Source organism: Eschscholzia californica, unplaced genomic scaffold (assembly GCF_041429995.1).
Source record: "Eschscholzia californica isolate CP2 unplaced genomic scaffold, dmEscCali1.0.p SCAF_2, whole genome shotgun sequence".
In the NCBI taxonomy this organism is placed as follows: domain Eukaryota; kingdom Viridiplantae; phylum Streptophyta; class Magnoliopsida; order Ranunculales; family Papaveraceae; genus Eschscholzia; species Eschscholzia californica.
The window spans coordinates 11967349-11990362 of NW_028238309.1; the positions used below are offsets into that span (position 1 = coordinate 11967349).

Consider the following 23014-nt stretch of genomic DNA (forward strand, 5'->3'; position numbering starts at 1 on the left):
ATATATACATAAAATAGAATAATGTAACAAAACTACTATATCTATTATCTATTATTTAAAACAGAAGGGAAAACGATGACTGGGACAAACATCCTTTTTTAATAAAGGATATTGTTTAGAAGCCTTTCATAATTTAAAATATAGTCCTTCGTAGAAATAAAGTTACCTATTTAAAAACAATCATCGTTTCCTTCTTAGAAATTAAAATAACTAATTTAAGAAATAAAGAAACAAAATAAATTTCAAGGGTTAAAAAAAGAAAGGATATTGTTTAGAAGCCCTTCATAATTTAAAATATAGTCCTTCGTAGAAATAAAGTTACCTATTTAAAAAACAATAATCGTTTCCTTCATAGAAATTAAAATAACTAATTTAAGAAATAAGAAAAAAAAAATTTCAAAGGTTAAAAAAAGAAATTGAAATCTCTCTCTCTCCCAATAGAATAGTAACTAATTTAGGAGAAAAGTAATACAAGAAATAATAACTAATTAGAATCTCTCCCTCTCAATAAAATCTATTATATAAAACAGAAGGGAAAACGATGACGGGGACAAACATCCTTTTTTAATAAAGGATATTGTTTAGAAGCCCTTCATAATTTAAAATATAGTCCTTCGTAGAAATAAAGTTACCTATTTAAAAACAATCATCGTTTCCTTCTTAGAAATTAAAATAACTAATTTAAGAAATAAAGAAACAAAATAAATTTCAAGGGTTAAAAAAAGAAAGGATATTGTTTAGAAGCCCTTCATAATTTAAAATATAGTCCTTCGTAGAAATAAAGTTACCTATTTAAAAAACAATAATCGTTTCCTTCATAGAAATTAAAATAACTAATTTAAGAAATAAGAAAAAAAATAAATTTCAAGGGTTAAAAAAAAGAAATTGAAATCTCTCTCTCTCCCAATAGAATAGTAACTAATTTAGGAGAAAAGTAATACAAGAAATAATAACTAATTAGAATCTCTCCCTCTCAATAAAATATAACAATAAATTTCGTAATATTTGATTGATACAAGTATCCGTGCCCTAGGGCACGGGATATACCCTAGTATAGATAAAATGTTAATGATATCAATAAGATTGAATATTTGCAACAAAAAGAAAAATTGAATATTTATGTTTTGTCAACTGCTATTGATAAACAATAATTTGTCGATCCTACTGTCACAGAAACAAATTACAGAAGATAGAAGTGACGCAGCAAAAAATTTAACAAAGTTTCTAATATTTAAAACTTAAAAAAATTCGAAATCCACAAAGAGTAAAAACAATAATATTTTGTTGATAAACTAAACCAGTTAAACAATTACTAGATCTCTTTTACAAAAGATTAGATTTTTTGAACCTAATCGAATTCGGAAAGAAATTTCTAAATAAATAAGTTGTTGGATTCCAAGAAAATAAAAACTACCTGATGATACGTTTTAAATTAAAAAATACTAAAAACGTTGATAAAAAACTACTCTAATAAAAGTCTATTTCGAGGGTCTAAACGATGAAATTTGATTTCTAAAGTAGACTAAAAGGTGACATTAGTCGCAAAAATGTGCAGAACGTTATTTCGCAATAACGCTTACAATTTCGTCCAATTTCAACACCTATAATTCTGGTTTTAGTCGATCTGGTTGCTTGCTTTTATTTGTTGCCGTACTGATACATTGTAGTATATATTTTTGGGTCAATTCTTATTCATCACCACAAGTCATAGTAAAAATGCACTTTCATTTTATAATTTTATATAGACCTACAAATCACACCAACTCCACAACAAATTACACTTGTACACTTGTTTCTCCTAGCATCACCATGAAAGGAACAATGAGTAAGGTGGGTCGGTGGTATTCAACAATTTTAAACCTAGTTGACTTTTTCCCTTGAAAAAAAAAGATATCGTGGGAGAGCACAACCATGAAAAAAGGACACATAATTCAGGGGGAGTTGGCAAATGTTCTTGCTACATAATCTCTAACAAAATCTAGAAATTTTCATTTCAAATAGTATGACTAGCTTTAATAATTAGAAATGCTCTTAAGAGAGTATCCATATTATTTCATCAAATCTTGGAGAAATATTCAAAATATGACCTTATTACTATATATGCTATGATTTGACCACTTTTTTTCTTCTCTCGATCTACGCGTTTATAGATTTTGTGAAAAAAAAATTAAAATTCGCAATAAGATCAAACTAACCCTGATGTTTAAACTATCAAGAGATAACCCCATTTCAACAAAAAAAAAAAAGTAAGAGATAACCCAGGAAGGCCTCAAGTTTGAAATGGGCATATCAAGTAGGTAGATATAGATTTGAGTATTCACTTGAAGTGGAGCTCGTGTGCCTTAGGTTACTCCATCACCCAAGAAAAACATATTGCTTTGAGTTGGAATGAAACAAAGTCAGATTAAGATAGTTTACATGTTCTTCTACTTTTGTTCATAAAGAAACGAATATGAAATGAGCCATAATGCCATATTACTAAATTACGAAATCAACAAAGGTATTAAAGACATGATTTTTCATATTTACAACTAGCTTTAAATTATATTCTTATTTTGTTTTTGTCGAAACCGAGTTTTAACACTAGTTAAGACTAAGAAGAGTAGAGGTCATTCATGAACAAAGAGAGAAACTTTTCTTTCCTTCGGCGAAGTTAATCACACCTTAGCACCTCTTGCACTTGTATCGTATTCGGTAGCAAGAACTTGACCGTATTCACCCTTGGGATCATCGTCTTCAAGGTAGTCGGATCTGGCATTGAGTGTCAACATTTGGCAGACCAACCAAAAAAGGGATGCATCTAGGCACAAAAAAGCTGCTCCTCCAAAAAGCCCCGTCTTGGCCGTGGGACACTGATAATCAAGACCCTGATGGACATTGTTCACTTGGTGAAGGCTTTCTTGAATAGTCGCCCACAACATTAGAACACCTCCGATTACAGATACCCCCCTGGATTTCAGCATTAAACTCACATCATAGGTACATTTTACAATGTTTTAAACGAAATTCTTTTGCGGAAGCCAATTTAGTCCAACATTACTTTAGAAGACCTTCTACATCTCGGGTATAACATAACACATTTTCTTATACATTAACTAGGTCTTTTGGGTTGTTTTCGCCCTAGATTGGTCAGACGGAGATGCGTGGGGTGGTCTAGCTAAGAGAGGCCGATGAGCTGGTGGTGTGTAAATCAGGGACGATATTATAGAATAGACGGAGAATATGAGAGAGGGATGAGTTAACTTACACAGAGATACCGAGGAAGACAATCAATGTAGTGCTTTGAAACAAAGCATCTCTTGGAACGGATTCGCCTTTGTAGGAGTAAAATATAGAAAATAAGCCTACAGCAGTGGAGAAAAGAAGAGCTAGAAAAGATAAACTCCCAAGTGCCACTGTTGCATCAGAAGGAAATTTGCATATCACCACACCATTTCCAGGTATAGGAATTCCAGCTGCTGGCTGGTACAAGAATAAAGATGTAATATTTAGATAAAGTTTAACTTTCTATATTCATGTCATATGATTCATGATTTAGGCTATTATATTTGTAAGATTTTAGCACACAATATAAACTTAGGGTTCGTTATCATGGCCTAGACGCCAGTTGCATTGTTTATTTTATGTTCTTTGAAAAGGTCAGTGTGGTTTTAATAGAAGAGCAAGAACTTTCAACTGCAGATTGAAACCCGCTCAAAGTTGTCGATATGAACACATTTTACCACCTACCTAAGAGGGTCTCACATAGTTGCAAGAGTACGTCATAGGTGCCCTCCTTTTTGCTCTTGGGTCGCCCCTCTCTTAGCGCCCCTCACGGATCTGGGCAGTCTGAGAGCACTAGGACTGAACCTAGTCAATGTTGGGCTTGAACAGCAAAGACTCGGGCCAGTCTAAGTGCCCTTGGACTGCCTTGTCTGCAGGCCTCGGATTCCGAGACCCACGGAGTGCCAAGAGAGAGGAGGCCCGATAGCAAAAAATGAGGGTCCCTTATAAAGGCACCCTCATTGCACTTTTTGTTGTTTTTATGGCTGTTATAGATTGATTTCATATTGATGATGTGTATATGACATGATGTAATGTTGACACCTATAACATATTTGATCATCTAAAATGACCCCTTGGGCGCCCACTTGAACCGCAGAGAAACCCTTGTTTCTTTCGCAAACAATTCAAGATAGTGTGCGAGAAGGCGGGTTGAATATACTTTTTGAAATAAGAAATGCGACGTTAAGAAACCTTTTTATTTTCAGCAATTACTCCCAATAAGAAAGAAAGTGCTCCAAAAAATGCAACAGTAAGAGCAATTGTTGATGTCTTTAAAGCCATTTTTTCCCAGCAGTGAAGTCAGAACCACCTGCATTCAAACAATAACAACCCAACCATAAATTAAGGTTAAATGATTCAATAAAGCAGAGAGAGAAATGGAGAGATAGGAACAACCCTTTAATGGAGGGAGAAAGGTGATTAGGGTAATCACTGCTGAGATTCAAACAGGGTCTGAAAGCTATGTTTCTCCTCTTACTTTTGAAGTTGAGGCAATAATGGGTTTTTATGTGAATAAATGGTGGAGATTATATGGGTAATTATAAATTGGAAATTATTTTGGGTACTTAATTTGGTTAATGATTCTAGCCAGAAATCAGTCTAAGTTCTTTGCCCTAATATTAAGGAGCAGTTAATCCAATTGTCATCTATATTTGGAGATTTGAGAATTGGGTGATTGATACTCTGGCAACCTATTCATTTTCTCCTACAACCCTTCATTTCTGCAAATTATGTTTTTCCAGTTTGAGTCAAATACTAGTATAATCCTTAAAAAAAAAAGTAGAAAAAATGAAGAAAGACTAAATTGACTTATCTAATGGGTGATGGTAGGTTGGGACACAAAAAAAATTGGTAATATTAAAAAAGAAAAATTGATAATAGTAAAAAAAAAAAGTCACCTCAATATCATAAGGGCAACTCCAATGTGGGGCTCGGGCCCCTGAATTTTGAGAGTCATGGAGCTTAGAGCAACTCTAATGTTGGGCTCCCAAATCTAAATTTTGTGCATGTGTGGCGTACGTGTGTGAGGTTTGTGTTTTAATTTTCACCCATTAAATTTTGACTCTAATATTTGAAATTTCAAATTTTACCAAAATTTTGGGGGAAATTTGAATTTCAAATTGAAAAAAAAAATTAATGGAGGAGAAATTGATAGAGAGAGAGAAAGAGATAAAATAGTTGTGAGTCCCAGCCCCCCCACATTGGAGTTGCTCTAAGGAGGGTTGGGCAAAAGGTCCATTTTTTCTCCAAAAGAAGAAGCAGGCACACTGCACATCAAGTATGAGGGGCAGGTCCACTAGTCAAATCATTGTGGGAAATTACAACAATAACGAAAATTTTACTCCTATTTACATAAATTGCCACCCGAAATTACAAAAATGCCATCCCGTGTTTCACGTTTCTCTCTACACTGTGTTCTCCACTTTCTCTCTCTACATTAACAGATTAACGTCGTCCTCTCCATCTTTCTCTCTCTCTCAAATCTAAACTAATTTTTTTTCTCTTTCTACAAATATTTTTCTCTTTCTCTTCAAATACTTTATATCTTTCTAATTTTTTTTCTTTTGTTTTAAGTAAATTTTTTTTTTTTGAAAATCTTGAAGTTCTTTTCTTTTTTTTGGAAATAAGTAATGGATATTACTTCTAAATGTTTTTTCTGATTTAGTAACAATTACGTTTTGATAACAAACTGTGCAAAGAGAAATTTTTCTCATTTTTGGTAGTTTTTCATTAGTTTGTTTCCAATATTTTTTGATAGTTTTCCATTGATTTGATTCTATCTCTAAATTTTTTTTTTAACATATTTTCTCTTTCCAATCTTAACTTCTTTCCTTCTCTCAAACATTTTCTCCTTATATGATGGAGAGTTGGACATTCCTTCCAAAACATAAATTACTTTCAAAGGAAATTTATGGGACATTTTTCTTTGTACTGTACATTTTTTTTATTTACTGGACACTTTTGTACTAGGAATTGTCTTTTGTACCAGGAATTTTATTGTTTACTGGGAATTGTTTTATGTACTGACCATTTGGTTATGTACTACACACTTTTGTACTCGGATTTTTCTTATGTACTAGGAATTTTTCTATGTACTAGTCATTTGGTTATGTACGAGACACTTTTGTTCTGGGAATATTTTTTTATGCCAGGAATTGTTTTATGCACAAGTCATTTAGTTATGTATCAGACACTTTTTGTACTAGAAATTTCTTGTGTACCGGAAATTGTTTTATGTACTGGCCATTTGGTTATATACTGGACACTAGTAAAATATTCGAAAGAAACTTTAAGATGTTAGGTGTGACTCTATGCACTCTACATAATTATTTAAATGTGGGAATATATATGATATTTACTGGACATTTACGAATGTATGGTGAATAATGTAACTTTTTTCTATACTTTGCTTTCGTAACATGCACAAGAAAATTTTAAAATGTACTGGATATTACGAATGTACTATAAATAAAATAATTATATTTCATATAATCATCTAAATGTGGTAATATAAATGATATTTACTGGACCTTTACAAATTTACGATGCATAGTATAACTTTTTATGTACTCTGCCTTCTTAACATGAACCGGGAATTTTGAAATGTACAGGACATTTGGTTATTTACTAAACATTTTTCACTGGGAATTTTCTTGTGTACCGAGAATTGTTATGTGTACTATACATTTTTTTTTCTAGGTCACTTTTGTACTGGGAATTATCTCGTGTATCAGGAATTGTTTTATTTACTAGCCATTTGGTTATTTACTAAACGCTTTTGTACTGGGAATTTTCTTGTGTACCGGGAATTGTTTTATGTAATGGCCCTTTGGTTCTGTACGTGACACTTTTATATTGGAAATTTTCTTATGTACCGAGAATTATTTTATGTAATTTCCATTTGGTTATGTACTAGACATTAGTAAAATATTTGTAGGAAACTTTAAGATGTTAGGTATCGGAAATTTTCTTGTGTACCGGAATTTTTTTAGTAAAATAAAATAAAATAGTCAACGCAAATCAAGTTAAGGATAACTCTTAAATTGGAAATTTAAACATTTATCAAATCTTCATTCTTCACTATAAGCTCTGTTTCTAAACCTAAATTGGAAATTTCTCCAAAATCTATGAATCTCTGTTTAAGAAAAAGATTTCACGTTGCAACCTTGACAAAATAAGGAAAAAGATAGAAATATGAGGCGAATGAAAATTAAAAAATGTACAGTGAACTTCCACATAACAAAGAAAAGTGGGAACGAATTGAGAACGGTAAAATGTAGCGGGAACTGAGGAATGTACACTACATTTCAACACGTAAAGGTTGAGTTCACTTTGAGACTTAAGTTAGAGAACTTATAAAAGCGTATTTGTCTTCACAGAGGGCGCTAACATCAATAATGTCGGGCGTTTTTAGAATTTTCCTTCAAGTTTTCTTACCATTTACCGATAGCTTAATTAAAAATGCATTACCATGTACTAATAGCTTAAAAATGTATTTCTTATTAGAAGTTTTTCGTTTTCTTTCCCCATGAGCAGTGGCGAAGCCAGAAAGTTTTCTTTGTGGGGGCACAGTTAAACAGTAAAACGAATACCGTCATTAATGACGAATTGCGAGCTTCATTACTAATCTCTATCAAAATTAGTTATAAGTCTAAATTACAAAAAAAAAAAAAAATCATATGTTGTAAAAACCAATGACTTCTATATATCATTACAACACTATCAGTCTATCAACTAATTAGGCTACAACTAACCGTGACTTATTTTGACAAAAATCTAAATATAAATAAATAACATTTGCAATTAAATTAAATAACGTAAGTATTAATGGTGCCTCCCTCAAGACAAACATGAGAGAAAGTCTGTGAAGGAAGGGGGCGCCTTTAACACTAAAGCAAGGCACCTTTAAAACTTCTCACAATAAAATACTCAAGAAAATCTGAAAAATTTTAAAGAAGTAGGATTCGAACCCATGACTTGCCGGGTGCACAACTAGTACCGGAACCACTATGCCATCTACAACTTTGTGACATAATACAACAATCTGTTTTATTTAACTCAAACTCGGTCTTGAAATTTTCACACCTACAAAGGCTTTTGGCGCGGAGCCGTGGGGGCCTGTGCCCCCACAGGCCCCTATGTGGCTCCGCCCCTGCCCATGAGAAAAGGACGATTTTCTCACCCAAACACTTTTACATGAATGAGAAGGACCCTTAGTTATTCTTGAGTCTCCCATCTATTACAACTTTTCTTATGGTACTAAGAAAATGTCTTTTTTTTTTTTTTTTTGAGAAACAGGCAAAAACAGAACTAAGAACAACTATTAGAAACTTCCCCCGGTAGAGCCTGTTCTGAGATCCACATCCAATTTCCTTCATTTGTGCACCCCCATTTCGCTAGCTGATCAGCTTTGGTGTTACCTTCCCTCGGAATAAAAGAGTAGACCACTTCTTCTAAATTTCCAGCTAGCTGATAAATGAGCTTCAAAAGATTTCAAATTGCCAATGGATCGACGAGTCTTCCTTACGTAGTTTCCTTATAATGTTTAGATTATCACTCTCGATATGGATACGGGGAGTTTGATTGTGGTTGGCCCACTGCAAGGCCTTAATTATAACCCAACATTCACTAAGAAAATGTCTTTAGTAGATGAAGAATTCACTAAGAAAATGTCTTTGGTAGATGAAGAATACGAGAAAAGAAAGGTAAGAGTTTGATTCCTCATCTTCTTACATGATTGATTTCTTTTAGTTCATTTCAGTTACGACCTTTATAAAATCTCTGCAATGTCGTTTATTAGACCGAAAAATCTCTGCAATTTCAATTCCAATATCACAATTTCGTTTTATCTATTTTTTTGTTTGTTATAACTTCTCATCTTTTTAATTGATTGATTAACTTCATTGGCTTTGGTTACAAAAATAAATAAAATTTCATACGTTTTGGCCGAATTTTCTTGTTGATTTTCATTCTGCCACTTGAAAACTCCTTTATGGATTAGAACAAACAATGACATAAGACCCTCAAAATAGTTGTTCCACCATAAAGAAAGAAAAAGGAAAAATTTTCCTTTGCATGTTATGTATTATCCTTACTATACATGTTTTTCGATTTAAATCGATTTCGTTGTTTAAATTGATATCTTCGTTTAAATCGATGATTTTGTTTAAGTCGAAGGACTCTTATTTTTTGATGTTGGTTGCCTCCTTTATTAGTGGTGGTACTTTTTTCATGAGATTTTAATTCATTATTAAGAATTTGTAACAAAGACACTAATGATAGTACACTTATGTATTTCGCAGTTTTTGTTATGTTAATGGTGACGTCAATGGTAGTGATCGATATTAGAGTTGAGTTGGTTATGTTAGACAACACGATAAGAGTGAACAAAGTAATAAATTTATTGTTACTTTTTACCAAGTCCCTATATTTAAAATTATTCATTAAATGATCCCTTTAAGACTCGAAGAATAGCAAGTACATAAATTGAATTTCTTTAATGTACTACTTGGGCTCTTTCCTACCAAAAGAAAATCAAGCCAGATTCAGATTCAGACTCCCAAAGAAACAGCATTGGAGTCACCTAACTTTGTAAAATGATAAAATCGTGCGGTTTACAATCTTCTTATGAAGAGATCCAACGGGTGAAGATCTTTCTAGAATACATCGACGTGTCTAGAATGAAGACCTAACCCTCAAACCTCTTCTTCTTTCCTAAGTGATAAAACCCCCTTCCTTCCCTTATCTTCTCTCCCACGAGTGTGAAATTCAATTTGCTTTCCATTTTCTCATTCTGGTGTTTCGAAATTAGGGTTTCTCGCTCTTCGTATAAACAAGAGCTTGAATCGCCTTTATATTCTTGTCTGCCAATTCTTCCCAAAGTCTTATTAGTTTATAAAAGACCCCTAAATTTGACTCACTAATTCCACAAAAATGGCGTCTTCTTCAGCTGCTCAGATTCATGTTCTTGGTGGAGCTGCTTTCCCATCTTCTTCTTCTTCTTCTTCTTCAAAGAAATCAAGTGGTAATGGGTCTAGAAATCTCTTCTTTGGTCAAAGACTAAGTAGCAGTAGTGTCTCATTCGGATTACCTCGTTCTGCTTTCTTGAAGATAAGTAGAAATGGAAGAAGAGGTTACTCAGTTGGTCCTGTTAAGGTTGTAAATGAGAAAGTAGTAGGTATTGATTTGGGTACTACTAACTCAGCTGTGGCAGCCATGGAAGGTGGTAAACCAACCATTGTTACTAATGCTGAAGGACAAAGAACAACTCCTTCAGTTGTTGCTTACACCAAGACTGGTGATAGGTTGGTAGGTCAAATCGCCAAGAGACAGGCTGTGGTTAATCCTGAGAACACTTTCTTCTCTGTCAAGAGATTTATTGGGAGAAAAATGTCTGAAGTTGATGAGGAATCTAAGCAGGTTTCATACAGGGTGGTGAGAGATGAGAATGGTAATGTCAAGCTTGATTGCCCTGCTATTGGTAAACAGTTTGCTGCTGAAGAAATCTCTGCTCAGGTTCCCCTTACTCTCTCTCTTTCTCTCTCTATAATGCTTATTAAACCATCTATTAGTAAGGTATTTAAAGCATGAATTAGAAACAGATTATGCCATATTAAGGTTGGGTTACTGTTGAACTATTGAAATGGTTTTGATTTATGAACATTTGAACTAAATATTGAAGAAAGGTTGCATCTTTATAGTTCAGGTTATGGTATTATGACTAGTAGCTTAGAAAAAAATACTTAGTTTATCTAGTCTCTCTTTGGTATTAAGCAAAGATTACTTCTTTTTGGTCTCAGGTGTTGAGAAAGCTTGTAGATGATGCTTCTAAGTTTTTGAATGATAAGGTCACCAAGGCAGTTGTTACAGTGCCTGCTTACTTTAATGATTCCCAAAGAACAGCTACTAAAGATGCTGGTAGAATTGCTGGATTAGATGTTCTTCGTATTATCAATGAGCCAACTGCTGCTTCATTGGCGTACGGATTCGAGAAGAAGAACAATGAAACTATTCTAGTATTTGATCTCGGTGGTGGTACATTCGATGTTTCAGGTATCTTTGCTATACTTGTACTTAAACATACTTTTATGCTATGCAAGAGGAAGTACCCTTTTGCTTTTCTAGTTGTCTCTTTTTGGAACATGTCATCTCCTACTGTCATATATAGGTCTTGTGGGATGTGGGTAACGTAGAATTTTTTGTCATGTTCTCCTTTCTCTCTCAGACTCGGGCCATATTTATGATCTCATATTTATATATTTAAGGTGATATACATGTTCCCGTCTTTCATATGGTTCCTGTGGACTTCATATGATCTCAAATTCTCAATCCCTTTTTTGCTATCTCAATCCCTGTGGATTTAAGGTGATAACTAAATGCATCTAATAGTTGTCAATGGTATCCTCTAGGGGCTGTACACTAAAGGTGCCATGGTTGTTGTTAAAATTTCTCAGCTCCATAAGAGGAATGCCTGCTTTTCAAAAGAAAAAAAAAAGAGGAAGGCCTAAACTTAGTTATTGGGACTTCACTATTAAAAAAAGGAGTTGCGGGTTTTATACATTTTCATTTGCAAGGTGAAGAACTTCACATTCTTTTGTCTTAATTTCTTACCTGCCTATGGTCCAGTTCTCGAAGTTGGTGATGGAGTGTTTGAGGTGTTGTCTACCTCCGGAGATACACATTTGGGTGGTGATGACTTTGATAAGGTTTGTAAACTTCTCTAAAGTTTGTGACGACCAATTTCATTATTGTGTGTATTTTTTTCTCCTCAACTTACTAAGCATAACATTTTCAACCAAGCAGAGGATTGTTGATTGGCTTGCCGCTGCCTTCAAGAGAGACGAAGGAATAGAGCTACTGAAGGATAAACAAGCCCTTCAGCGTCTTACTGAGACTGCTGAGAAAGCGAAGATGGAGCTGTCGTCTTTGACTCAAGCAAATATTAGGTGCAAAGAGCTCTCCCCTCTCTCTCTTTCTCTGTGTTCTGTGTGTTTTATCTGTTCACTCTGTTTCCAAAATGCTGATTGTTGTTTGACGTTCTCTTTTGGTAGTTTGCCCTTCATAACTGCCACCTCTGATGGACCCAAGCACATTGAAACTACTCTTACAAGGGCCAAGTTCGAAGAGTTGTGTTCGGACCTTCTTGACAGGTATGTGATAGTAAAGTTTCCATGTTCTTGTTGCTCTTTTAGTCTTGAGAGCCAGTTTGTCTAATGTTATATTTGCTTAGTTGTTGAATTATGTCGTAGCATTCTCACCTTCTAATTTTGGGACTCTTTATCCAGGCTGAAAATCCCAGTTGAAAATTCCTTGAGGGATGCAAAGCTCTCATTCAAGGACTTAGATGAGGTGATCCTAGTTGGTGGATCAACACGTATTCCAGCTGTGCAGGAGCTTGTAAAGAAGTTGACTGGGAAAGAACCAAATGTCACTGTGAATCCTGACGAAGTTGTTGCTCTTGGTGCAGCAGTTCAGGTTGGTCATAAACTGTCTGAATTTTTTATCAGTTACTTTGTAAATGACATGCTTGAATCCTGCGAAACTAAACGTGATTCTTGAAATTACAGGCAGGTGTTTTGTCGGGAGATGTGAGCGACATTGTACTCCTAGATGTCACACCTTTGTCTTTGGGTCTAGAGACATTGGGTGGTGTGATGACTAAAATCATCCCAAGGAATACAACACTGCCTACTTCCAAATCTGAGGTCTTCTCAACTGCTGCAGATGGTCAGACGAGTGTGGAGATCAATGTTCTACAAGGGGAGAGAGAATTCGTGAGGGATAACAAATCTATTGGTAGCTTCCGTCTGGATGGAATTCCCCCAGCACCACGTGGTGTCCCTCAGATTGAAGTTAAGTTTGACATTGATGCAAATGGTATCCTCTCAGTAGCTGCCATCGACAAGGGTACAGGGAAGAAGCAAGATATCACCATAACTGGTGCTAGTACATTGCCTGGTGATGAGGTATGTATTTCAAGCGCGTACTCCACTGTTTAAAACCTTTCTTTATGCAACCTAGAAGGCTAGATTGTGTACCATCCATTGCTTGTAGTTTTTTCATTTGACAGTTTAACCTTAGTTCTTTTCCCGTTTGAGTGCTGCCCAGTGAGTCTGGTGGAGGAGGCACGATTTTGGTACCCATTTTCTCAATAATAAACTAGTGCCACTATCTTGGATTTATAAACAACCAAGGAACTTGTCAGCATTTACATAGGAATCTCAACGGGTGCCTGACAACTCTTTGACATGTAGAACTTCTCTTACTTATCCTGAAACTTGCCTTGCATCTTGAGACCATCTCTTTTTTGAGATGCAGCTTTCACTGAACTGGCACGCTGCCTTAGTTTGTCAGTGAACTTGTAAATTCGCACATACGTCTATATTGCTCATTTACTGAGACAAACCAAAATGATGCAGGTAGAGAGGATGGTCAAGGAAGCAGAAAGATTTGCAAGTGAGGACAAGGAAAAGAGAGACGCCATAGACACTAAAAATCAAGCAGATTCAGTCATCTATCAGACTGAGAAGCAGTTGAAGGAGTTGGGAGAGAAGGTACCTGTTCCAGTCAAGGAGAAGGTAGAGGCAAAACTAGGGGAGTTAAAGGAAGCAGTGTCTGGTGGATCAACCCAGGGGATTAAGGACGCCATGGCTGCATTGAACCAGGAGGTGATGCAACTGGGCCAGTCCCTATACAACCAACAGCCACCAGCCGGTGGGGAGGCTGGACCTGCACCTGGGGCAGATGCTGGCGCTGCTGGATCGACGGGCAAGTCTCCTGATGGTGGAGACGTCATTGATGCAGATTTCACTGATAGCAAATGATGAAGAAACTATTCAAGGAGCTTTCAGTATTCAGCATTTCTCCCTCAGTTTGAGTGTATATGGTTTGGTGTTGAGATATATTTAAAACGAGATATCGTTTCCTTTTGGGGAGCAAGGGTTGGCGGGTTGATGTCTTGTTTAAAGTTTAGCACAACATTCTATTTTGTTTCTGAGTACTGTGGTTAGTGTAGTTAACTCTTGATTCATACACAGCAGTCTTTTTATACTCCAAGGAGATTAGTGTCAAGTGTTATCCTTGTTCATTTATTTCTCATTGTGGAACCAGTGTCTCGAATGGTATTGACGTAGAAGTTACAAATAGTTGGTTGTAAAAGTGGAAGATAAACAAGAAATGATGGTATACTTGAGCACGCCGATGTGTCCAAACTCCCAATTCCCATAGAAGCTTGGGATATATGCGAGATTTCACAAGCCCCAACACATGAAACCAGGATGAAGAGAACAGCCATCCATTGTTTGAGATCTTGAATATAGAGGGGTTCATAACTGCAGTACAAGATGGCAGAATCAACCATCACTCATGAGTCTGAATATGTCCACAAATTTTTCAGAGCTTGGGTAGACGATAGTCCCACGGGCAAATGCGCTCTACTAAGTAAACAGTAAACTCAAAGTACCGCAAATGTGAGAATCCCGTATGGACTAAGGAAAAAGCAATAACCAACAACAGAATGTCTAAGAGTTAGTCGAACTTAGTCCGTAGATGGGAAACTGCTTCATGTTTACCTTGGCAGTCAAAATCTCGTCTCCATAGAGTAATTCAAGAAAGAGATCATGAAGATCAAGATAATGTAACAGGGCCCTGTGTCACAGTTAAAATCCAATTTTAACTGTATTAATTAACTCACTTACAGAATCTATAGTATTACAAAAGTTAAGACAGTTATTACTGTCAACTTGTTGATGACTCATAACTAACAAAACTATAGAAAGAAGTTTCCAGCTATTGTAATTCCTTGTTATAATCTAATAATCAAGACTCTGGGTTTAATCAAGAATCATTCTGGTAACTTTTAATCAACAACCCAAATGATAAAAGATCATATTTATTCTCAAAAATCAATTGGAACTGATAAAGCTCTGATTCAACCTTCTTCTTCAGTTCTTCTTCTGTATTTGTTTTCATACATTTCCAATCTCAACCCATTAAAATTTAGATCAAGCTCGTGATCTGATCTGAAGATATCACGAGCAACCATTGAGGTAATCCAATTAGCATTTCGACGTAATGAACTCGCCTCCAAAGAACTAGTCCAATATTATCTGAATGCCATTGAGAAGCAACAAGACATACTTTTTGCTGTAATTGAGGTGAACAAAGAAGAGCTGGAACTACCTGAGAAGGCTGATAACGATCGGAAACTTCCAGGAGGAGTAGGAGGTGGAATGCTTCAAGGAATTCCGGTTTTGTTTAAGGACAACATTGCTACTAAGGATAAACTCAAAACAACGGCGGGTTCCTATGCACTTATTAAATCCGATGTTCCTCGTGATGCAGAAGTTGTATACGGGGTTAACACAAGCTGGGGCAACTATATTAGGCAAAGCTGGACTTACCGAGTGGTCTGGTTCTCGTTCACAATACTGCTCTGATGGTTGGAGTGCAAGAGGTGGTACTGTTCAAGTAAGTTCACTATCTGTTTCTTCTCTAAAAAGAAAACAATTTGATACTACTATATCGTATTTTTGGAATTTAATTTTGTCTCAGAAACCTTATGTGCTTAAACCAGTAGCGGGTGGTTCTAGCTCAGGACCTGCAGTTAGTGTTGCGGCGAATCTAGTAACGGTTTCTCTTGGCACTGACACCATGGGCTCAATCTTGCACCTGTCGGCTGCTAATTGTGTTGTGGGTATTAAACCAACTATTGGTCTCACAAGTAGGTCTGGAGTTATTCCTTATAGTCTTAGACAAGACAGTGTTGGGTAATCCGCATTTTCTTCTTGCTCTTCTTATAATTGGCTCTACTATTTCAAGTTTCATGTCAAATGAGACTAGAAGCTCAAAACGAGAACTAATAGTTGCTTATAAATTTTTTAGTCGGCAGTCCTATCAGCAGGACAGTCTCCGATGCTGTGCATGTATTGGATGCCATCGTGGGTTTCGACCCAAGGGACGAGATAACAAAAGAAGCTTCAAAATTTATTCCATCTGGTGGATACAAGCGATTTCTAAAACTTGATGGACTTAAGGGTGAGAGACTAGGACATTTGGTGGATTACTACAAGATCATTGATCATGAAAATGAAACCGCTGAGTTTCCAGTACTCATTTCAGGTGCATTTCTGAGACATTGTTCTACTTTCAGGTAAAACTAATGTTCTTGCCTTTTTTTTTTTTAACATATTTATCGGCGGTGTTAGCCTTAGGACAGCATTCAATGGAATTGATATTCTCTTTTGTTGAGGTAATTAGACGAAATGGAGCTGTCGTTACAGATGTAGAGATACCGAATTTCTGTGACATCCAACGCGAAATTCGCACAAACATTAGTATAGTTGTTGCATATGAGCTCAAACGCGATTTAACAATTACTTGTCCAACTTGCCGGGATCTGAAATCAAAACGTTAGCGGATATTATCGCCCATTATGGAGAGGTAATTTCACAGTTTATATAATATATATAGGTAACATTTCCGAGCTTGGCTTGTGTGTAACATTTCCGAGCTTGGCTTGTATGTAACATTTCCGAGCTTGGCTTCTATGTAACATTTCCGAGCTTGGCTTGTGCTTACAAGCGGATGTCTTGTTGCAGGAGAAATTAGGTGATTACGGTCAGTGCTGGTTGAAAGATTCAGAGACAAAATTACCGAACATAATGCACATAAGAGCACTTAAAGAATTGAAGAAGATATTAGGGGTGTGCAGAAATAGACCGAACCAATCCAATCCAAACCGGTCCAGTCGGTTTTCAAACCAAACCAAACAACGAGTGGTTTGGTACGGTTGTAGATTTCCAAAAACCAACTGGTTTGGTTTGGTAAGTGGATGTAATTTTTAGGAACCATTAAAACCAAACCGAACCAGTCAAGTTCAATTATTATACGTAATTGTATTATATATTTGCATAATTTTTCCTAAAATATATCTATCATATCTCTATAATTTCATACAAATACACACCTTTGATCAAGTTCTTGCCAGAAACAAGAATAACTACCACACATACAAAACAACAATACTACTACAATATAATGTCACTATCTAGGATTAGATTAAAACAATTCATGTGTTACTAATACTAATGTTACTAGCTACTATAAAATATTTCGGTAGATGCTGCACATGTCTTTAATGTTTCAAATGTTTTTCGACGTATTATGTTAGTTTGATCGTTTCTCCAGGTTTTTTAAGAGCGTTGTCTTGATTTTATACGTCAATGTATGCAGAAAGTAACTCGATTCACCGATTTTCATGGAGAACAAATTGTTTTTATAGATGGTTTGGTATCTAGTAGTATCCAAACCGCTTATGATGGTTTGGTTAGTAACCGAACCAAACCACGAGCGGTTTGGTAACGGTTTGAAAAATCACTAACCAAACCATGAGTGGTTTGGTAACGGATGACACCAAAATACCGGATACCGAACCAACGAACACCCCTAGAAGATATCAGCAGAGGAGGTTGTTCGAGAAGTTAATGAGTGATTACAATCTTGACGCAGTGGTGGTTCCAGTGTCGCGTTTCTCCATGTTGGGGATAGGAGGGTACCCAGCAATCAATGTGTCTGCGGGTTTTAATGATGAAAAGCCTTAGGCATCTGGTTTGGTGGGCTAAGAGGATCAGAACCGAAACTTATTGAGAGAGCCTATTCGTTTGAACAAGTAACCAAGATTCGCAAACCACCACAAAATTTGCATTTCGCAGATTAACCAAAACGTATTGAACTTGCGGATATTGTGATTGGCTCCTCGATCATTATGATCCGTTCTCTAATAGTTTCCAAGTAAATGTACGTATTTGAATACATGAGTTCGAACAGAGTTTTAGCGAAGTTTGGTAGGTGGACAATTACCTAAAAAACGTACGACACCCTTTTGCTTTTTGTTGTTGAAATGACTATTATTTTTATTCCTATATTTTAAGATTCAGATATAGTTTTGCTCTGATGGCGCTTTTGAATGTGTCTTAAACCCTTGACCTAGAGGGGTAAACGAACTTGATTACCAGTCGGACCAAAGGTTGTTTGACAAATTTAATGCCATTTATCATAAAATGGATTCTGTGTTAGCTAGTAGTTGCTTAATCCAAGTCATATCTGAAAACTAACTCTGGATTAGATTCCAAAATGATTGTTTGTCTGACTTGTGATATCCCACAGGTCTCAACAGGTGATTTCTGCTGATCTTTCCCTTGAACAACTAAACAACCTAGGAACACTTTCTCTTCTAATATAATGAACTGTATCTGCCCCAACTGGTTGCAACTTCTACAATTTTTGACAGAGAAGCCTTGTGCAGAAGGCTTAAACTTGAAACATTGTTAATCGGAAAATGTGTGGTCTGACTATTAAGTTGGGATAGCAATCGACACTATTCATTCTCAAGGCATCATCAAGATTTAGATTATTAAAGATAATGAACAAACTCAAAATATCAGTATCATGGGAGAACCAGCTACTTCTATCTTTACCCTAATCCTCAGGCTCCCAAACAAAAAAAAGTCCAAAACTTGATCCCAACCTCTGCCCCCCACCTAATGTCCTCCCCGAAAATAATCAGTTGTGCTTTCAATCATAATATAGAAACCATATACACACCGCAGGGGATAAATGTAGAAAACTTTATATGTTCTCTACTCTCCTCATTTGCTGTCGGTGAAGTCAGCATCAATGACATCTCCACCATCAGTCGGCGACCCAGCTGCACCAGCATCCGCACCAGGTGCTGCCCCAGCCTCAGCACCGGGAGCTGCACCGCCTGGCTGTTGGTTGTAGAGGGACTGACCAAGTTGCATGACCTCCTGGTTCAGAGCAGCCATGGCATCTTTGATCGCTTGCGTTGATCCGCCTGACACTGCTTCTTTCAACTCTCCTAGTTTGGCCTCTACCTTCTCCTTCACTGGGGCAGGAACTTTTTCTCCCAACTCCTTCAACTGCTTCTCTGTCTGGTAGATTACTGAGTCAGCCTGGTTTTTAGTGTCTATGGCATCCCTCTTTTCCTTGTCCTCACTTGCAAATCTTTCAGCTTCTTTAACCATCCTCTCCACCTGCACCCATTTTCATTTACCTCTTCATTAGATAGAATTGCAAAAACGATTGTGAATGATTGACAAAAGGTAAACCAAGGCAACAAAACTTCAGCATGTAAACTACTGGGGATCTCACTGGAATTGTTAACTACTCGGTAAGATTTTCTATGTAAATGTAGAAACTCGACAGAACTGCTTGGTTGTCTATATATTCGAGATAGCATACTTATCTTGATGGCAGCAAACATATACCAACATAATGGCTCACACCCTTTCACTGGATCGAGCAGTACTTTGAGTCGTGAATTCCTAACAAGCAAGACTATATATTTACGGGAATAGGTCAGACCGTCGACTCACACTCAAACAACCCTTACAAAGAAGGGAGCTACGGTATGAAATACTACAGTGCAGTGCATGTCACACAATTTCGTGTTCTAGGTTAAATGTAAGAGATGTTTCAGACAATCGAGTAAGCTTGAAATTCTTACCTCATCACCGGGCAATGTACTAGCACCAGTTATGGTGATATCCTGCTTCTTCCCTGTACCCTTGTCGATGGCAGCTACTGAGAGGATTCCATTTGCATCAATGTCAAACTTAACTTCAATCTGGGGGACACCACGTGGGGCTGGGGGTATCCCATCCAGACGGAAGCTACCGATAGACTTGTTATCCCTCACGAACTCCCTCTCCCCTTGTAGAACATTGATCTCAACGCTCGTCTGACCATCTGCAGCAGTCGAGAAGACCTCAGATTTTGAGGTCGGCAGTGTTGTATTCCTCGGGATAATTTTAGTCATTACACCACCCAATGTCTCTAGACCCAGAGACAATGGTGTGACATCTAGGAGTACAATGTCGCTCACATCTCCGGACAAAACACCTGCCTGTAATTTCAAGAATCACATTTAGTTTCGCATGATTCAAGCATGGATTTTACAACAATAACTGATAAAAACATTCAGACAGTTTGACTAACCTGAACTGCTGCACCAAGAGCAACGACTTCATCAGGATTCACAGTGACATTTGGTTCTTTGCCAGTTAATTTCTTCACAAGCTCCTGCACAGCTGGAATACGTGTTGATCCACCAACTAGGATGACCTCATCTAAGTCCTTGAATGAGAGCTTTGCATCCCTCAAGGAATTTTCAACTGGGATTTTAAGCCTGGAAAAAGAGTCCCAAATTAGAAGGTGAGGATGCTACATCATAATTCAATAACTAAGCAAAAATAATATTAGACAAACTTGCTCTCACGAGTCACGACTGCGAGAATAACAAGAACATGGAAACTTTACTATCACATACCTGTCAAGAAGGTCCGAACACAACTCTTCGAACTTGGCCCTTGTAAGAGTAGTTTCAATGTGCTTGGGTCCATCAGAGGTGGCAGTTATGAAGGGCAAACTACCAAAAGAGAACGCCAAACAACAATCAGCATTTTGGAAACAGAGTGAACAGATAAAACACACAGAACACAGAGAAAGAGAGAGAGAGATGGGAGAGCTCTTTGCACCTAATATTTGCTTGAGTCAAAGAAGACAGCTCCATCTTTGCTTTCTCAGCAGTCTCAGTGAGACGCTGAAGGGCTTGTTTATCCTTCAATAGCTCTATTCCTTCGTCTCTCTTGAAGGCAGCAGCAAGCCAATCAACAATCCTCTGCTTGGTTGAAAATGTTATGCTTAGTAAGTCGAGGAGAAAAAAATACATACAATAATGATATTGGTCGTCACAAACTTTAGGAAAGTGTACAAACCTTATCAAAGTCATCACCACCCAAATGTGTATCTCCGGAGGTAGACAACACCTCAAACACTCCATCACCAACTTCGAGAACTGCACCATAGGCAGGTAAGCAATTAAAACAAAAGAATGTGAAGTTCTTCACCTTGCAAATGAAAATGTATAAAACCCGCAACTCCTTTTTTTAATAGTGAAGTCCCAATAACTAAGTTTAGGCCTTCCTCTTATTTTTTTTGAAAAGCAGGCATTCCTCTTATGTAACTGAGAAATTTTAACAAGTAACAACCATGGCACCTTTAGTGTACAGCCCCTAGAGGATACATAAAAGTATGTTTAAGTACAAGTATAGCAAAGATACCTGAAACATCGAATGTACCACCACCAAGATCAAATACTAGAATAGTTTCATTGTTCTTCTTCTCGAATCCGTACGCCAATGAAGCAGCAGTTGGCTCATTGATAATACGAAGAACATCTAATCCAGCAATTCTACCAGCATCTTTAGTAGCTGTTCTTTGTGAATCATTAAAGTAAGCAGGCACTGTAACTACTGCCTTGGTGACCTTATCATTCAAAAACTTTGAAGCATCATCTACAAGCTTTCTCAACACCTGAGACCAAAAAGAAGTAATCTTTGCTTAATACCAAGGAGAGACTAGATAACTAAGTATTTCTTTCTAAGCTACTAGTCATAATACCATAACCTGAACTGTAAAGATGCAACCTTTCTTCAATATTTAGTTCAAATGTTCATAAATCAGAACCATTTCAATAATTTAACACTAACCCAACCTTAATATGGCATAATCTGTTTCTAATTCATGCTTTAAATACACTAGTAATAGATGGTTTAATAAGCATTATAGAGAGAGAAAGAGAGAGAGAGTAAGGGGAACCTGAGCAGAGATTTCTTCAGCAGCAAACTGTTTACCAATAGCAGGGCAATCAAGCTTGACATTACCATTCTCATCTCTCACCACTCTGTATGAAACCTGTTTTGATTCCTCATCAACTTCAGACATTTTTCTCCCAATAAATCTCTTGACAGAGAAGAAAGTGTTCTCAGGATTAACCACAGCCTGTCTCTTGGCGATTTGACCAACCAATCTGTCACCAGTCTTGGTGTAAGCAACAACTGAAGGAGTTGTTCTTTGTCCTTCAGCATTAGTAACAATGGTTGGTTTACCACCTTCCATGGCTGCCACAGCTGAGTTAGTAGTACCCAAATCAATACCTACTACTTTCTCATTTACAACCTTAACAGGACCAACTGAGTAACCTCTTCTTCCATTTCTACTAATCTTCAAGAAAGCAGAACGAGGTAATCCGAATGAGACACTACTACTACTTAGTCTTTGACCAAAGAAGAGATTTCTAGACCCATTACCACTTGATTTCTTTGAAGAAGATGGGAAAGCAGCTCCACCAAGAACATGAATCTGAGCAGCTGAAGAAGACGCCATTTTTGTGGAATTAGTGAGTCAAATTTAAGGGGCTTTTATAAACTTAAGAGTCTGGGAAGAATTGGCAGACAAGAATATAAAGGCGATTCAAGCTCTTGTTTATACGAAGAGCGTGAAACCCTAATTTCGAAACACCAGAATGAGAAAATGGAAAGCAAATTGAATTTCACACTCGTGGGAGAAGATAAGGGAAGGGGGTTTTATCACTTGGGAAAGAAGAAAGAGGTTTGAGGGTTAGGTCTTCATTTTAGACACGTCGATGTATTCTAGAAAGATCTTCACCCGTTGGATCTCTTCATAAGAAGATTGTAAACCACACGATTTTATCATTTTAGAAACATACAAAAAATAAAAGCTATTCGACATATCCAAGAAAGTCGAGTACCTTCTCCACCCATTGCTAGTGATTTTTCTCTAGAAATAATAGAGTTTTTAGGGAATCAAATGCAAAAAAGAAAGGCCAGCGCCTTGGGGAAAGCAAAATAGTTTTCGGGGTGTGAAGACTTGGTCAAAAATTGGTCAATTTTGTTTGACAATTTTATTTAGGGGGAAAGCAAAATAGCTTCTCCACCTCAGCTCCCTCTTTCTCCACCTCATCTTCTCTTTCTCCACCTCATCTTCTCTCTCCCCACCACTCTCTCTCTTCTCCGACAGGTCGCCGGAAAATTGGTCAAAAATTTTCCGGCCGGCGACCATTAAAAAAAATAAAAAAAATTTCACTCTC

The 23014-nt window shown here is 36.8% G+C and overlaps 3 protein-coding genes and 1 pseudogene across 3 annotated transcripts; 2 read left to right on the forward strand and 2 right to left on the reverse strand.

Moving 5' to 3' along the window:
* Positions 1–2503: 2503 nt before the first annotated feature.
* Positions 2504–4566, reverse strand: LOC147556250 (uncharacterized). The gene is made up of 4 exons (XM_086664376.1): positions 4441–4566; positions 4237–4354; positions 3248–3462; positions 2504–2949 (listed from the first exon to the last, which is right to left on the reverse strand). Exons 2-4 carry the CDS (start codon positions 4324–4326, stop codon positions 2658–2660), a joined length of 597 nt encoding a protein of 198 aa, XP_086520502.1. The 5' UTR covers positions 4327–4354; positions 4441–4566; the 3' UTR covers positions 2504–2657.
* Positions 4567–9809: 5243 nt separating this feature from the next.
* LOC147556251 (stromal 70 kDa heat shock-related protein, chloroplastic) lies at positions 9810–14100 on the forward strand. The gene is made up of 8 exons (XM_086664088.1): positions 9810–10560; positions 10845–11097; positions 11671–11750; positions 11848–11990; positions 12096–12194; positions 12330–12519; positions 12612–13010; positions 13464–14100. Exons 1-8 carry the CDS (start codon positions 9979–9981, stop codon positions 13866–13868), a joined length of 2151 nt encoding a protein of 716 aa, XP_086520214.1. The 5' UTR covers positions 9810–9978; the 3' UTR covers positions 13869–14100.
* A 287-nt stretch (positions 14101–14387) lies between these two features.
* On the forward strand, positions 14388–17761 carry LOC147556252 (putative amidase At4g34880; annotated as a pseudogene).
* Positions 17762–18428: 667 nt separating this feature from the next.
* LOC147556253 (stromal 70 kDa heat shock-related protein, chloroplastic-like) lies at positions 18429–22457 on the reverse strand. The gene is made up of 8 exons (XM_086664089.1): positions 21724–22457; positions 21186–21438; positions 20841–20920; positions 20601–20743; positions 20393–20491; positions 20062–20251; positions 19571–19969; positions 18429–19097 (listed from the first exon to the last, which is right to left on the reverse strand). The coding sequence occupies exons 1-8, from the start codon at positions 22288–22290 to the stop codon at positions 18693–18695; spliced, it is 2136 nt and encodes a 711-aa protein (XP_086520215.1). The 5' UTR covers positions 22291–22457; the 3' UTR covers positions 18429–18692.
* Positions 22458–23014: the final 557 nt, after the last annotated feature.